This window comes from Rhinolophus sinicus, chromosome 17, assembly GCF_057876585.1.
Source record: "Rhinolophus sinicus isolate RSI-liver-muscle chromosome 17, RSI-T2T, whole genome shotgun sequence".
NCBI classification, from domain to species: Eukaryota; Metazoa; Chordata; class Mammalia; order Chiroptera; family Rhinolophidae; genus Rhinolophus; species Rhinolophus sinicus.
Window position 1 is genome coordinate 202,429,772 of NC_142517.1, and position 18,741 is coordinate 202,448,512.

The window sequence follows — 18,741 nt, forward strand, 5'->3', positions numbered from 1 at the left end:
TTCTGACCCATAATACACCTCTCTTCCCATCATTTAACTAGATTGGGTTTCATTTTTCCCACCCGCACGCTCATAAAATTATTTGTTTATTCATCCATTCATTTACTCAACTGTTTCTTTTAATAGAGTTATCAAGCATTGAGCCTGTGCCAGTGCCGGGGGTGGGCAGGGGGGAGTTGCTGTTAATCACAAAAGGTGAAAATGTAATTTTACTTTGTGGTGAAAGCCACCAAGGAAAATGATACTACATCCCCTCTTGAGTGTCTTGCAGGGCATCCTGATGACATGGGAAGGGAGATGGCAGGTGAATTAGGAGAAAGAACAATCAAGGGAGTGGACTCAGGAAGTGCAATGAGCCTGTGACATGAGTGTGCGTGGCAGAGAGCAAGGGACAGTGGCCAGGGAGGAAACCGAGAGCCTGACAAGGGACAGGCCAAGCTGGACACACCAGTGATTCTGGTCTTACTTAAAGATGACAGGAAGCCATTTGTGGATTTTACTAATAAACTCCTGGGATTTTACACTCAGGGATCCAATTTACAAAGTCAGCTAATGTATTATCATCCTAAACCCAGGGACACAGAATTACAAAGGTAATATGTATGCTGTCCCAAATAACCTGCCTTGTAAATCCACAGAAGAGATGTTTGCTCTCTAGCCATGAAAATTTTCTGTTCCTACAACTGAGAGGTGATCATAACTGATTGTTTAATATATCTAAAAATTAATTCCCAGGTACCTAAGCAACCATGTCACACGTGTGGGATTTTTCCTAAAAAATAGCAACATTATAAATGCTTGTTGTTCTTTGATTCAGTCAGTTACTCATTCAGCAAACCTGTGAGAATCCCTGATTGCACAGCTCATGATGAGGTCATGACAGATGACCTTCACCTTCAAGGAGCCTATACTCGTCTACGATGGCACTTGATATTATACAGCAAGAGGGCATCATCCCCCCTGATTCAGTAACACAGGACTGGACTGTGTTGTCCAGTAGCGTGTATGGTTTTCTCTAAACCATGTACATTCTTATTCCTATTTTTCCTTTTAGCAAGATGGTTGGTTAAAGTTATGGGAGATATCTGAAGTCAAGGAATTTGGCGATATTAACCGATGTTTGTATGTCTCTCTGCGTGGGTATGTCTGTATATGTGTGTATATGAAACTATGGGTTTTAATTGGGTCTTATGTGATCAGATTTGCAAAGTCAGCTAATTTGTTATCATATACTATGTATAATATATTGGGAATATACCAGGGGTGTCAAAAAAATGTATACACATGACTTGTATTCATCTTTTTTGTTATCGGCATATATTATTACAATTTTAATACCTTTTTTTCCTTTCTTAAAATATGTATACATTTTTGGCATATATATATATTCCCTAAGCTTGATTTCTACAAACCATATGCATAGCCCATGACATGATATACTACACAAATAAATACCTGAAAACTGCTGGAAAAAAAATACAACTTGATAGTAGCTTCATTCTTATTAGAGAAATTCTGAATTTTCAACTATTTTCTGACTCTTATTGGGAAAAACTAGTCAACCAGCTATAACATTTTAGGTAACGCAGAAGGTGCCTTTGCCTTACTTGTCTCTCAATAAATTAATCCTGTTTGAGAACCGTGATGCCAATATGCTGGCTGGAGATTTTACTGTAGAACCAGCCCCTTCTGTCTTTCACTGCAGGGAAGGTGGCCCCACCCTGTGCCCTGTCTCCCAGAAGCCCATCCTGACACTGTTCCTCATTGTCAGTTGTTGGCTTTCTTTGGAAAAGCCCTGTGGGTATGTGGCACCAACAGTATTCACAAAGAATGCCCTTTTTTCTGTGAAAGACCATAGAAAACATTATTTTAAAAATACAGTTCTTTCTGACTTATGCTGGGCTTTTACAGAGACTGGTTCTGGAAGCTTTGTAAGCTGACCAGAATACATATCAAATCATATTTGCACTGCCATCTACTGTCCGCAAAAGGCACTGCAATTTCCTCCTTCCCTTTTTTCTTTAGATCATATTCAATTGAAGACCGGTCAATGTGGTTTTGCCTTTTTACTGGAAACTTGGGAAAGATGAAGAAATGGAGGTGCATTTTTTATTAATGATAAATGTTAATAGTTCACCTTTTACACTGGCTGTAATCTTTAAAATATGGTTTAACATAATTCATTCAACAAATCCTTTGAGTCCTTCTCAGTGATAAGTTACCACGTTACTCAGGGGAAATAGGGAGAGGAATGAGACAGACATGATTCCTGTCCTCACAGAGCCTGCAGTTTGGTGAAGGAAGGAAGGGAAGGAGGGGGGAATTGGACAAGTACACCAGGCAGAGTGCAGTGCCATGATTAAAGTCCTAGAGGAAGAGAAGGCATGGGGCTTGAAGAGACTGTAATGCTGTGTTGCAGGGGCCAAACTATAAACGAGGCTGGTTATGCAACCTCAACCATGAGCACCAGTGTGAGAAAGCCGTTCAGCCTTCATTATATTATAAGCGGTGGAGCTGAATGATCAAATGTGCCTTTAAATAATGAAAACAGCGACCACTTCTTGAGATTTTATTACATGCTGGTCCCTGAGGTAATATTTTTACACTTATTATCTGTTCTAATTCTTACAATACTTGCTGAAGGAGGTACCGTTATTTCTCCCACTTTACCTGTGAACAGACCGAAGCTTAGAGAGATCAAGCAAAATATCCATTGTCGTTCAGCTAGTAAGTGGTAAGAATTTAGCAGTCCTCATGAAAAGATTTGTTGTATCTTTTCAGCACTATAGTTACAATGCCAAGCCTATGAGCATGGGGGGATCTATTAAAATATTTGATATTAAATAACAGTGGCACCAAATTTCCAAAAGAAACTGCCACATTAACATTAATTAATAACATTGATATGCTGATTTAATTAAATCAGTACAAAATATGACATTAGGTCAACTTAATTGTTTAATTTAATATTAAAACTATTCCATTATATTTGAAAATAATTTATTTGCAATCGCATAGTCTAATCCTGGAAGAATTACTGAGTGTGTGTGTTGCTGTCTAAAATCATAGCCAATCAGGAATTAATTGGATTATTTACAGTTCAACAATTTCAAAGCAAAATTATAAAAATGTATTCAAATTATATACAGGACAAATGACATTTAATATGGGACATCCGAGCATCTTATATGTTTGTTATGATGCTATGCTATAAGCTTTAAAACAAAGTGTTTGGAATCCATAAAGGTTTTAACATAGTCCTGGCAAAACTGCCCCTTATTACTTAGACACCAATTTGTCTCAAATAGCATATATGTTATATAAAAAAAAGAAAAGAAAAGAAAAGAAAAAGGTCTATCTGTGAGCTCCACGCAGTCCTGAGTCATTGATTAAAAACTCTCAGCCCCATGACTGACTTGGGAAAATCATGATATGTCTCTGCTAGTACAGAAAAATGTTGTGTATTAAAAAAGAATGCAGAAAAGCTATATCTCCTGTGTCTCCTCAGAATTTGGCTCATTTTATTTCTTTGATGCAAGATGAAAGTGTTTTCTCTGTTGAAAATGCACTAATCTTTTATTGTTGTATAGATACAGAGGTTGAGATCAGTCATTTGCCTTTGCTTTCTGAAAGTAAAGAGAACTCTGATACTCACCATTACAGCACCAGACACCTTGGAGATTATCCTGTAACAATTCCATGGGACGTAATCATGAACAGAAATTCAATTCACTTTAAAGGGAGGATGAGAAATAATTGAGAAAAGACTGTCTTAAACAAATAAACACAAACAAACCAACAAACAAAGCAATGGAAGATTGTATCCAATAAGAACAAAGAGAGAGAACTTTCAAGTAACACAGTCCAATGGGTACTTACTTAATAAAACTAAGATGATGATGAGTTACACTGTTTCCCTGAAAATAAGACGCATCCGGAAAATCAGCTGTAATGTGTCTTTTGGAGCAAAAATTAATATAAGACCGGCTGTTATATTTATATTATATTATATCCAATATTATATTATATTAGACCTGGTATTATACTATATTATATTTATTATATTATACCCGGTATTATATATTATATTATATTATATTATATTATATTATATTATATTATATTATATTAGACTCGGTCTTATAGTAAAAAAAGACTGGGTCTTATATTAATTTTTGCTCCAAAAGACACACTAGAGCTGATTGTCTGGCTAAGTCTTATTTTCGGGGAAACACGGTACTACCCTGGAAACATTACATGATAATATCTTGATAGTGGTTTATTCCAAAGAGTTAAAAATAGTATTTTTCTTCCTCTTTTCCTTCCTTCCTCCTTCCTTCCTTCCTACTTTCCTTTCCTCCTTCCTTCCTTCCTTCCTTCCATCTTTCCTTCCCTCCTTTCTTCTTTCTCTCACTCTCCCTCCCTTTGTTCTTCATCCTTTCTTCTGTTCTTCCTGTTCCCTGTCTCTCTTTCTTTCTTAATCTGCTACTTTTTTTTCTCTTCTGTGTTCTTTTTATACATGGTCTTCCCTGAAATTGCACAAACATCAACTTTTATTTCTGGGATGGTTATTGATAGAGTTTGCAAAGGAAGGAGGATTTCCCTGAGTGATGGAAGAACAGGTGTCTTCTAGTTCATAATTACTCTCCTAACGGAATGAGTTTTTTTGGGGGCGGGGAGGAAAACTCTTATCTTAGATCTCTTTTGAGGCACATGTCCATTGTTTTTGACCTACAAAAGCCTAGGAAATTTTTGTATTAGCAAAATTCAGGGTAAAAACTTACTGTTTTTGGTGCCGAGGATCCTAAGTCTCACTGCTCAAGGCTGAAAGCACAGTGTGTTTCCCGAGGTAAATAGCCCGATGTTTAAGTTCGAGGTCACAGCCCTAGGGGATCTCAAAGAGGCTTGGTCATAATCAGGGTCTTTTCTAGGATGTGGGGCATTCTTCAGACAATTCTTCTAGCCAAAGAAATCTTGGTGGATCCAAAATCATAAGAATTTGCTTCACCAATCTGGTCCTACAAACACCGTAACAGATTCCAGATACATTTAAGAACCATGTGAAACTGGAAAAAGAGCCAAAATGGAGCGATAAAGATAAAGAAAAGCTCACACTTTAAAAAAAAAAAAAAGTCCCTACACTATGACACCATTAAGCAGCAATGTTATAGATTGTGTGTGTGTGTGTGCGTGTGTGTATGCAAACTAATGTGCGAGTATATGCGTTTGGGTCTACCTGCATATGCGTGTGTACATGTGTTTTTATCATATGAAAAAATTGAAAAATTTTGAACAAGGCCGGTAGCCTAAAAGTATTCTAAGAGTCTCAGTCTGGCATTGTGTCCAAGTTAATTTTGAGCAGAGAGTTTATGGGGATCAGCAAAATTATGCTATCATAATTTTGGTCTTCAACAACTTGGATATATATACATATCAGAATATATATAATATAATATATATAATTATATATAAGAATATATAATATAATTCAGATAGTTATATACATTTCAGACTATATAATAATATAATTATATATATCAGTATATATAAAATATAATACATGTGTAATTGTATATATCAGAATATATAGAATATAATACATATCATTATATATATCAGAATATATAATATATAATTAATATGTATCAGAAATATATGTAATATAATATATAATTATATACATACCAAAGTATATATACTACATATAATTATATACATATCAAAATATTAGTAATACTATATATGTAATTATATATCAGAATATATATAATATATATCATATATATCAGAATATATATCATTATATAAATCAGAATATATATAATATGTATGACTATATATCAGAATATATATATAATATTATATATATCAGAATACATAATATAATGTTGGCATACAGGTGGGTGTTCTTACCCAGCGTGGGTGGCCCATTTCTTTCTCGGCCAAAAACACTGGGCACATTTCAGCTCTGGCATCAGAGTGTCACTTCTTGGTAACTTAGTGATGTCATGTCATTTGGAGCTAGTTGTTCGGTAAGTTTAAGTTTTAAATGAAATTTATAAAGAAAGGCTTTTTGAAAAGCACTAGTTTATTTGCTATGCAGATATTAATTTTGCTGAGCCTCAGGTTTCTAATTTTTAAATTGGGAGCATTTATAGCTAACTTTGTAACTCTAAAAAGTGCTTCAGGATTAGAGATAATTTAAGTGTAGCTCAAACAGAAGCTGGGATGTACCAGGCACTCAATATCTAACACCTAATAGAAATGTTTGTGATAAAAGCAGAGATGTCAGTTTTGCTTTTTATGCCTCCTTTTCCTTTACTTTATCAAATAGCTTTAGACATATCTGAAAATCAGCATTCTCTGTATACCATAAATTATATATTTCTTGGATTAAAAGAACTCTTTCCATCCGGAATTCTAATCCCCAAAGTATCTTTTCAGTGGCTTAGGTAGCAAATTTCCTTAAATAGAGGAAGAGTTAGGGAAATACTTCTTAGTTTTGAAAAATACTATTATTATGAAATAGTACAAAAGTCTTAAAGATGATTATAAAATTTCAAACAAATTGAGATGAGTTAGAGAATGTTACATTGAAAACATAAATAAGTAGTCAGCACTAGCATAATGATATAGATTTCAAAATTAGAAAGAGAAAGGAAGAATGAGAGGATAAAAGAGGAGGAAGGAAGTGAGGGAGGGAGGGAGGGAGGAAGGAAAAAATTGGAGAGAGTGAAAAAGAGATTTTAGGAGATAGGAGTCCTATGGACCAAAACTGAAAATTAAGGACTGAAAATCATCATGTCACTTGCTTTTTCCCCTAATGGGGTGTTGTTGCTCCAGTAATCACACAATAAAAACTAGCCCAAATGGGGTAAAATGTGCAAGGGAACAGGCCTTGTTCTTCCAGGAATTTCTCCTTTATTCCCAGGAGCTCATCTTCAAATAAATCCCTGTTTTAGAGTCAACTGTTACGAAATTGCTTCCTCACCTGCCAATGATTGACAAACGTCAGAAGTGTTTTGGTGTATTGAAAGAGAACGTCGCAAAACAAACCAGGAGTCTGCACGCCGTTTCCATCACTGCCTACTTTATTCAACTAACAGTGTTTCTCTCCACCTTGTCCGCAGAACCGAAAGTGAGCTGCAAACTAGGCCGGTCTGCTTCCACATCAGGTGTGCCGCCTCCGTCTGTGACTCCTCTCAGGCAAGCCAGTGACCTGCAACAGAGCCAGGTACCATCATCGTTAGCCAATCGTGATTGACTTCCTGTGATGCAACATGCCAAACGCTTCCCACCTGTCTGTCCTGTGTTGCCGTAGACAAGTTTTGCGTTTGCTTTTACTTTTCTCTGTGTGTATGGGTTGGGGGGTTGAGTTGTGGCCATCTGTGTTTTCATCCCAAAAGGAAAGTCTTTCTTCTCTGTGATTGGTGAAACTTTCTTTGTTGTTACCGAATCTTTTGTGTCTCTGTTTTTCATCATTCTGTAATATAAATGTAGCAAACCTGTACTAGATGTATTGGCTTAGCAATTATTTTTTAAACTTCTTTCTCTCTTTCATATTTTGTGTACTTTGATACTGTCTCTGAAAATTTATCAACAGTTGATAAATTCATCTACCTTGTTTTACGTAGATTTCCTTTTAAATGTTTTGTCCACAACACATGCACAGATGTTGTCAATGGATTTGTACATATCTTTTAGGTTTTATCCTATTCTACTGTAACATTTGTGGTCATTTTACTTTCATTTTTGTTTAGCTTGGAGCATGCTTGTATGACACAGTGTGCTATTAATGTCCTTATAAATATCCATATACCAACTCATTTGGATTGAACATGGCAGCTAGTCTTTGTTCTTAGGCCATAAAGACAAATTGACAGACCAGATACTCTAGATATTTACCCAAAACTGTAGATTGATAAGCTAATCTTTAGAGAAATAAATCACTTTTCTCTCCTATACCAACAATATCAGAAATGTTCTCAGAAAGGAGATGTACGTGTCCATGCATGGTAAACAAGATCTCTATTATCACCTGGAGAAAAGAGAAAAAAAAAATAAAGGCATAAGCGAAAATATCATTCAGTCCTTCCCAGTATATGTCGCTCTGATGTTCATTTGGATCCATGGTATATATGGGGAATTTAGTATGGGGGGAAATAACTATATATAAACATCGATCTATAACTCACCCAATAGGAATTCAAGACCTCAACTTCATTTATGACGCTTCATTGTGATTACTGTTAAGTATTATGGATGTTAAACAGGATGACGTCATGTTGGAGTGGTTTCTCTCTGATTCCCAGCTGTAGTCTTTGCATTCATAAAACGCTTCTGAGACAGTAAATTAGTAAAACTAGGGACGATACCTCCATGGAAACTGCCCATTGCTGATTAGCAAATTACATATTCATCAATTATTTAAAATGTCAAGCTATTTTAAAAACATAACTAAGCAGAATAATTGCATTTTTTTATAATGTGGGAAATGGTCCTTTTCTAGTAATTTGGTCTGGCTCAAATATGCACAGGATTTGATTTATGAATACATGAGATATCTACAAACACAAGAGATGAGAGGCTCATCTCAGGGGCATCTCAAGTGTCATTGAGAATTTTTTGTGTCGTAATTTAAAATGTTAAATGCCTTCATAACTAAATGTGTCTAGCTCAAACACTTTTGGGGTATAAAAGAAGTGGAAACAATAAGACAATGAATTGATAAATAACACAATTAAGCTAAGATAAACTGCCATCTTAGTTGACTAAAACTATTCTAAAAATACCACATTTACTAATTTTTAACATTTAGAAAATTAGATACAGAAAGGAGAGACTTTTAGCTAACTAGCAGAGGATTGCCTTAATATATAAATCAATTCTCCAAGTTCATGTATCTTGCTATTACATTATCCTCAGTATCACAGAGAGATTTTGTGTTCTTGTTTTTCTGTTTTGTTTTCTGGTTAAATTTACAGTGTTTCATCCTAAGCCCCTTTAACTCTCAGTGAAAGCAGGTTCCTGGGATAAACTTCCAGAGCAGAAACAAGATACAATCTTTGTGCCTTTGCATTATCAACTCTTCTCTTGCTTGATGGGATGCTCTTCATTCTGCAAATTATAGCAACATGAGAAAGTGCCTCACGTTGCTTATACACTGCTAGTTTTTGCTCTGGACAGCAGAAATTCTGGCACATGGTCATATTGTTGATGGGTTGTTAGGGCTATAACTTGGCCTCTGAGTCTCTCTCCTGTGGCTCGTGATGGGTTGTAGAATTCGCCTAGCCCTATATCCTGGAACTAAAAAGGTTCATAAAAAAAACTTGCTTTACATTCCTATGATTTCTCTTTAAACTAATGTCAAGGGTACTCATTGAAGATCCCTTTCTCACCTAATTCCCATGCGCGTATCTGAAATGTCTCTTTAAGTTACTACCAGGATGACACTGCCCTTTGCTCAGTAACCCAAGGCAATGGTGAAAGATAGTTAAACATGTTGAATTTAAGAGTGAGTATTCATACACCAACAGGATATAGGGCACCTAGTGTTATCAGACAAACACGCAACCACCCTGGTCACTTTTTAAGCTGTTTTTTCAAACAACAGGATTCCCAGTAATTGCTGAAACGCAGAATGTTTCATAGCAGATTAATAGACTTCTTGCTAGTGCATCATTGGAAAACCCTATGACCTATTTAAAACAAACAAAAGTAATCACTAACCCCTAAAGTAATTCCCGTGGTGCTTATCTGCTGAGGATTCTAGCTTCAAGAAGCCTGCGCCATTTCTGCCACAGTGGTGACTGCTCACAGAGGAGGAACTGTGTTTTCCTTCAGATTGTTCACATCTTATCTCTTTTCAGTTCAAGTTTTCCCCTTATCTCTTTGAGTCCTGGTTGGTGAATTCTAAGAAGTGTCTAGGAGGAGTAAGTGGAAATGTTTGACGTTACTTCAGCAGAGATGCACAGAGGTGGCCCAAGTGACTGACCCTCACCCCCACGAGCCTAGGCCAGTGACCTACCCCAAAGAATCCAGGGACAATCATTACTGACTGACCCTCAGAGGCATCTAGGGTGCATAGTGCCTGATGCCATTTACGTACGAGCAAAGGTGAAGGTCATGTGTGCTTGGTTTTGCAATCTGTTTTGGCTTCGGGCAACTACAGCAGGCACAAGACTTGTGGAAATCTCTAATCATCTGACCAGAACTTCCTATTATGTATGAGAAAATGGGAAAGAAGTGTGAGTTCTACAGCTTTTGTGGGTTGCTCCATACTCATAATATTCTCTGGAATAATACAACTCAGAGAGATGGAAAACAGACTTTGCTCTTTATTAATTCACTCTTGAATAAATAAAGTAGACAGGGGCAATTAGGGAGAAGTGACATTTCCTTAGAATTTTGTTGCAATGCAGCTGCATATTTTGGCATTTGTCATAACACAAATCTTTGGAAATTAGACTGGATTTCTGTGCCTGCCACAAGAAAGCTATTTTCTTTTCTTGATTAGTAAAACCGTATAGAAGTCATATAGTGAACTTGGAGCACACGCACATTTCTCTTTTGTCTTCTATAGTAAAGAAAGAAGTGTGGGCTGTCTTACAGACAGCAGGTGATGGTCCTGTGACTCCCCACCCCTTCCCTCTGCATTGACCTCCATTCCATTGAGCGTGGCACCATCTATGATCTCACTGTGGCAAGTGATGGACTAGCAACTAATGCCCGTGACCTTGACAGCCATGCTTTGCTTCATGAGTGAAGTTGCCAGGGTGCGGGCCAGCTCTCCTTGGAGAAATGTTGCCAAAAAAAATGTTTGTGTTTGTTTTTCTGGGAAGGAAGGGTATGAGAGCTACTTTGTTTACTACACACACACACAAACACACACACTCACAGTTATACACTCTCACACTAGACACTTATGCTCACTCATACACACAAACTCACATACTCACATATACACATACATACTTGCTCTCACTCACACATGGTCATTCACAAACACACACACTTCTCATCTTTAAAATAACAGCTCCCCACGTTGAATCAGGGAATCCCAGAGGTAGTAGTGACCTAAGTGTCGGACTGAAACCTCCTTCACCTTCTCCCTGAGGCTTCTTTATCGTTTGAAGCTGGACTATCTCTGTTTACCCTTGATTTGGGGAAGGGGAGAGAAAAAGGCCTTCTGTAATTTCCTTTGGACATATGTTCTGAAGGCTGAGAGACCCAAATCGCTTTAGAAATGTAAATATCGCCTTCAAAGCCCTTATCTCTTGTTCCCTGTGTGTCATGAGAACTACCTCTTACCACAGCGGCCCTCTCCCAGGCTGGTCCCTTCTGGGAACTTACAAGCTGTTACCCGGGTGAACAAGCCCTGTTCCTTTCAACTTGTCCCTTCAGGTATTTCTCGAATGTCTATTTCTTTTGATGGCTGCGTTCTAGACTCTGTCCAAGCTCCTAACATCCCCCTCAGCTTGATGACAGTGCTGGGGTGTGATGAGGGTCTGCCTGGGCTCCTGCAGGGCAGAACCCACTCTTTCTGTAGGCTCCAGAGTTGTCTGCATACCAGCATCTGGCCAGCTTTCCTGAAAGAATGTGTTAGGGTGTCCATAGTTGGATGCGTGTCCAGTGTGCTTCTGGACATGTCTGATATCAAAATTGTTTTTTTATTTTTGCTACCTTAAAAAGAAAGAAAGATCAATCATCCAAAGATAGAGATTAGGGATCAGTACATACGAAAGACTAAGATGGAGGATTTAGGTGGATTCTGTGACGAGGGCTTTCCCAGTGTAGAGGCACACGTCCAGCGTCCAGCACAGTGTGTGACACTCAGTGACCTTTTGCTGACTTACGAAATATCTCTCTCCACAAATATCCCTCTCTATGTAGCCTTGAAAGCAACGTCTTTCTCACACAATCTGATTTTGTCCCTTTCCTGAGTCCTTAACACCTCTAAAGCAGTGAGGTGATTTGATTTATCCCCAGTGTTAGTGATGCTCTGCTGTAAAGCATTGAGAAAATTTCTGGGCTGTCATTTAACTTCCCTGATAGTCAAGGTATTTGCACATAAAACTTGTAGGATCCTGGAGAGCATGAGGAGGGTTCAAGTCCAAGGGAGACTGAGTATATTAACATAAATACTCAAACAAGGACGTAGACAGGAATTCGAATGTCATCTACTCGGTGCCAGCCCACAACTCTGAATAATGTAAGCTTGCAGGCTGTGTTCTTTGTTAATGTCACCATCAATGCATCGGATCACGGAGAAAAATGAAACCAGTGTTAAGAACAGAGAAGCTTCAAGAGCATGTTCTCTTTAGAATTCCCGTGTTACCCTTGACATAAATAGGACTTGTTTTGGCAAGACCATGCATGCTTTATTCCATCCCTAAGTCCTGTACACCTAGAATGTATGTATTATGAGATTTCATGTGGTCAGTTGTATGTACATTTTTAAACCTTTCTATCCAGAAGGTAAGGTTTTGTGGTGGAGGGAGAAAACTGCTAGGAAGAGGAAGGAATACGTGGTTGGAGAGAATGCGCCACCTTGAGTTAATGTGGTGAAGGCGCCCCTTTCCTACCGTCTCTTGTTTGAGTTGGGCAAAGCTTTTTGCCGCTGCTCAGACCTCGGGACATTCCAGGTCCTCCTCTCAGACCTGCAGTGAGAGAATGGTCTGCATTGCATTTGAATCTTTACACAGCTGATTTGATCATATGCTCAGTGTTACATCTTACGATGGAAATGGGGGGCGGGGGGAAGAAAGAGAACGTATAGCCAGTCAGCAAAAGCTGAATTCACTGCATTAACACATAGCTTACCACCACCACCACAGAGCTTTCTCTGGGCTATGCAATAGATGATTTTAAAATGACTCCTATCTGTTTCATTCTGCATCCAAGTTAAACTGACATACATGTCCAAGCATGTAACATCCCAAAGGGGGACAGGAAAACCCCATTAAGTTCACAACACATTGTCAGCATCACATTGGGGAAAGATTTAACCTCCCAGTTGCAAAATAAAGTGTCATGTTAACAAAGATTATGTTACGAATAAATTATAGTTATTTGTTAAAATAATATTTACCGAAGAGATTGGATCTAGCCCCGTGTAATATAGAATACATTCATGTTACAAATAGGAACGTCAGTGGTTGTATTGATTTATCGCCATGCATTATGGCACAGTCACATTAAAATAATGCAAGTGCCAAACAAACAAACAAGTAAACAAACAGAAAGCTTATTTTATGCGTGTCTCAACAGTCCCGTCCAATTGTTTCACAGACATGTAGGCTTTAGTACTTTGTGGGACTCTCTGTAATTAGTGTTGTATTTAAAGAAGAAATGAGATTGTTACTGCTTTTAAATAGCAGCCCGATCCAGTAATATGTATAATGAAATGGGGGCACTATTTGATTTGTACTTTCATACAAAGAATTCAGAAACCCAGATTGCTTTTTACAACTGACTACAGGAAGGGCTGAGACGTTCTGACATTGTATTTAGGCATCGTGTGCTTGTATATTTCAAGTGGCAGAATATTTGGGATCACCTTTTAAAGGCCAATAGCCTCAGGACCAGTCTCTCAATAACTCCAGCACTGACTAGAATTAAACTGAACATACAGATCCCTTTGCCCTCATTCCAATCCCCCACCCAGTAATCTTGCCATTTATCCCCTTGGAGTAGGAGAGAGAAGGTAATGAACAAGAGAATGTTCTCTAAGAGGTCTTGGACCAACTGACAACTAGGAGTGGGGATGGGGGCAAATGGACCATGAATCCTCCATTTGACTTTGTTGTCGTCTCCAAATCTGTGTGTGTCCCTCTCCTGAGCATCACAATTGTCAACTTGTCGTGGTTACAGGTAAAAGTGTGGAGTCACTTAAGTATATAGGCCAGCACTCTTTATACATGGAAGGGATAAAAAGGTCTGTGGGGTTCTTAGATGAAATCTGCATGATGAAAACCACATGTCCTTTATTGTCATCTTTGATGTGCCTAGTGTGTGCCAGCCCTGCTAAGAGCTTCCCTACATCAGTGCAGGTGTGTGCTCTACAGCCCCACCCCATGGGAACTGTCATAGCCCCACCTTACTGCTGAGGACACTAAAGTGATGTTACTTAGTTTGTCCAAGTGTTATACCTCTTAAATGTCAGTCTGATCTTAACTACTCAGCCAGATACAAACTTGAGATTTAGAGGAAGTAAGACTTCTTTTAGCAACCTGACTCCACCAGCTAGAAGCTGTGTGACCTTGAAGTACATTGTTCAACTCTTCAGAGTCTGTTTTCCTATCTGTAAAATGGGGACAGTGTTATCTGCCTTGCATGGTTGTTGGGGATGGATGAGATAACATATAAATACCTAAAGTCCTAGAGAGACATTATCTGCTAGAAAAATCACAATTTCTTCTTCTTTCCCTTCTCGCTTTTCCTTTTTCCAAAAGTTCAACTTGCCTGCTTGGCTGGAAAACCCTAAGTGGGAGAGTCATTCTGTTCAGTGGTACTTCAAAGGGGTTGGCCACGGAGGGATGGTTTCATCCCCCCAGTATCACTGACCTTGTATGGAACTGCTAGCACGTGGTAATGATACAAAACAAAGTTTTAGTCTGTTTTGGTATTGACTTTAAACTCTCTAGACAGTGTATCTCCTTCTTCCCATCATCTGAGACAGATTGGCTTCTCCCACATTCTCCTTCATACACTTGATATGATGAGACTCATTATTTCTTCTTCTTCAAATAGGAAATTAGATATTCAGTTATTTACCGTATAATAGGGATTCTGTATCTGGCATTTATTCTTCCCTTGTCGGTCTCATGTGTGGCTTGGAAGAAATGTGAGTAGGAGTCAACTAATGGTATCATTTCAGAAACGCCACCTGCTCCCTAATACTCCTCACTCTCCTATTTGCGTTAAAGTACGAATGGACATTGTGACGGGCCAGCCGCCACAAGCCATTCTGTAAAGCTTAGAGTCACCTGTAACCATGGCTCCCCACAGGACATGATGAAATGTTAAGGCTGCAGAGGAAGCTGTGATCCACTAGGGTCAGGACAAAAGATGTGGAGACACAGGATACGTTTGTTGGCAACTTCTTCATTGACTTAAAGCTTCCCCAAGCCACCGTTTTAAATGCCTTGCCTTCTGATATGCACATGGATGTCCCCACAAGCACGTCTGGTATAATTTTATACCCCATCATATTGATATTTTGTTTTTGTTTTTCACTTTAATACAGCATAAAGAATAATGCGTTATAAATTGTTATAAATTTGAACAACACTCAGTTTTGCCAAGTGAATGTGTGACAATATATGGGTATCAGTTGGCATGGCTTTGTGTTTCTGAAGCAAAGTGACAGTTAATGGAATATATACTATTACAAATCTTGTGAGCCCTCATTTATTTCTTTCCAAATGCCAGGAGTGGTCTAGTTTACTAAACTCACAATAATATGGATGTGTCTGAGAAAGTGAAGCTGAAGATTTTAACTCCACTCACTGTCACAGTTCATTCCATGTGTGTTCAAGCAGATCTTTAAAGTTTGCAATCCCATGTCAATTTTTAGTTAAACAATTAGAAATAGAAACTTTGGGAGGCAGTTGAAAATATTCAGCGGTTAGATTCATTCCCCATGTCAGTATTGTTGAAAGTGAACTTTGCCTCAAAGTCTAGAGGATAAGTTATCAATTTATTGCTGCAGCTCTTGTTTGAGTTGTACACAGATAGCTACTGAAGGAGCATTAAAGGATTACATATTGATAAGTCCATTTGAGAGCTAAATGCAATGGTCGTGTTCTGATGACAATTATTAGCAGAAGTCCACTTCCTAGAAACCTTCCCCATCATAGGCTGTAACTATTCAAACCAACATTCAGTTCTCAATGGGGCTGGCCATTGGGGAGGTAGCATAACGTTAGGTGGGCACATTGCGCCACCTAGCGTGTGAAGTGCGCTTTGCAATCTGTACTTGGGTTTTAAAAAGAATTCAATCTAACAAAATGGCTTTCTGACAGAAATGATATGCTGTTTGGGATTAGAAGCACAATGCTTACACAAACGCAGGGCAAATGTTTTTGATAACATTTGTTTTGGATATTTTTCATTACTTTGTTCTTGCAATTTTAGGTTGTCTAACTTTTGAATATACCTTTTTATACTTTTGGGAGTGGAAAATAGATCACCGCTAGTGATCTCTGAATGTTTCACATTATTCATGATTTGATGCAGCTGCTTTCATTAGGATTTATGACATCCTCTGTGCCTTGTGATTCCCTAAATCCAACCTGAGCCTTCAGGAAAGGAGCTTATTCTCCCTGTTTTGCAAACTGAAAAGAAAACTAGCAGAGAAACCTTGACTGGCTGAATGGAAACATTTCTTCTTGGTTGCTTTTGATTGCTATTAACATGTTTAAAGCATATTGCTTCTTTCCTGAAAAGAGCAGTCTCCCTAATGAGTGAGTAAATTTACCTTCCACTTCAGTTGCACGTGGATTAGGAAGAAATGCTTCTATCGTGTTACTATTGGCACAGAGTTGCGCTCTACTCCACTCAGAATGAAAAAACTACATCCACACTATGAGTGTCTCACTCAAGAAATACGAGAGAGCTTTAGTTTCTCCACCCAGCTCACCTGCTGCACAAATCGTGCTCTCCCTGCTTTGTGCTGCAAATAAATATCCTTCAGGTTGAAGCAACTTCTTCAAACAAAGTAGATTTCCAACATGGCTTTAGTTGAGGGCTTATGTGCTTGGCACAGTGTTCATAATATTATATTATCTAATTTTATTTTCACAGCTTAGATATGCAGTAGGTAATATTTCCCCCATTTCACTGAGAAGAAAACTGGGGCCAGAGAGTTTGTAATCTGTCTTATAACGAGTAAGTGGCTATGTGACATGAACCAGTGGTTCTACCTACTAAACCTCTGCTTTATTTTCTACCAGAAACAGGTGCCTCTCTGAATTTGTTCTTTTCCTAAAACTCACCTTCCTTCACTTTCATTCATCCATTTAGTAGTCTTTGACTTTTTAGGTCTTGCCTTTTCACTTTTCTAGATTAAAAGCTACATAGCAGAGGGTCAAGTTCAACTAAGACTTCAGTTGAGCAAGCACCACCCAAGATCAGAGTCTCTAAGGGTGAGATGGGTTGGGAAGGTAACTTCTGGGAAGAAACTAGATGTCACTCATTGATTGTATCATTCTCTTGTAGACCGGGGATTAGTGTTGTGAGAAATCAGCCACACAGGTGTGTGTGTGTGTGTACAGGTGTATGTGTACACGTGTATGTGTACACATACCTGTGTACATGGGTGAGAACATAAACGCTTGAGCACATCTAACTCTTTCCACATTCTGAAATAAACGCACCCCCTCCCACACATGTACACGTTAATATCAGCTTCTAGAATACTGGTGTAGATTTAACCCACAACACACAAAAGACAAATAATGTGTTCACCAAGATTTATCGGACTCCTGGTCTTCCACAGCCATCCTATGAACAGACACTCTAAAGGGGACAAAGAACTACCATGCTGTCACTTCAAAGCCTTTGTTTCCTAAAGTAAAGGCTGCATTAGAGCTAGTTCATAATCCCTGGTTGTCAGCTATTTTGACAGGGATGGTATTTGGAATGCTGCATTTAATGACTTCCTTCCGCAGAAAATGGAGAAGTTTTTTGAAGGACCGAAAAGTGCCAGGAGTAACCTCACCCAGCCCAGTCAACTTTGCGTCTGAAAGGGGTAGAGGCTTCTTCTGGAGCAGCCAAGAGGCAAAGATACATTATCATTCAAGATACAACCTAGGAAGGAACCCAGTGTGTGCTGTCACTTGTCTGATATAAACTTAAACAATGAACAGGAACCTGTTAGAAAAGTCTTACGTTGGAAGCACATTTGTGGTCCCTTTCCCCGGGGCCTCCTGGAATTCCCAGGACTTTTGATTTCTACATCCATAGGAAATGAAATCATGAATATGAGAGTACATTTTAAACAGGATGCTGAAATCCTTATTGTCAGTGATTTGTGTATTTAACACCTAGGCTCTTTACAAAAGAAGTTTTATTTGAACAATGACGCATAGGTCACTGTGTCTCACCTCTAAGAATTGTGGTGCATTTGGGGACACAAAACAAACCAAGGGCTGGAGAGCAGAAGAGAGGGCAGTTGTGACCACTCCAACAGCTTTAGGTTACGGTTTCCCTCAGACCCAAATGTGTCTTGCAAGACGAGCATGACGTTTGACGATAGACTCAGTGTCCCTCACCCTTTCCCCCCAGTCCAGTCTACAGGCTCTCACTTTGTCCCCAAATATCCTCCACAGCAACGAGACAGCGACCAGTGTTTATGCATCCAGGCAAAATTCTGTAAGTCTGCCCATTGTCTACAGGAGGGAAGAAGCTTGGATTTCAAGGCCTGTGTGGCCTGGTCCTGGCCTTCCTGTTCAGCTTCACTAGCCAGCACCCTACATCTCCTGCACCTCGTGAGTTCCCACATACCCTCCGTGGTTCTTTCTCACTTTCAAATCCCCCAGGGATGCCGCCAGGATTTGCGAAACAGTCACTTCTTTTTGGAACACCCTCCTTAGTTCTGGGATCCTGACAAACTATCATTCATCCTTCAAGCCTAGGATCAAGTGTGTTCCCCCATCTGTGAGGCCACCCCAACCCTCCAAGCGCATCTCCCTTCTGCTTACCTCCTCTGTGTTTTGTACTCACTGCACATAACTGTAA

The 18,741-nt window shown here is 38.8% G+C and overlaps 1 protein-coding gene across 2 annotated transcripts in view; it reads left to right on the forward strand.

Moving 5' to 3' along the window:
- The window catches only part of NYAP2 (neuronal tyrosine-phosphorylated phosphoinositide-3-kinase adaptor 2), a 240,254-nt gene that overhangs the window by 189,909 nt on the left and 31,604 nt on the right, over positions 1-18,741 (forward strand). The window contains exon 6 of one of the 2 annotated variants that reach the window (XM_019736641.3): positions 7,131-7,234. In XM_019736641.3, the coding sequence (XP_019592200.2) occupies positions 7,131-7,234 (104 nt within the window). Of the gene's footprint in view, positions 1-7,130; positions 7,280-18,741 lie in introns of those variants that run through there. The other variant, XM_088793756.1, reaches the window with a different exon arrangement.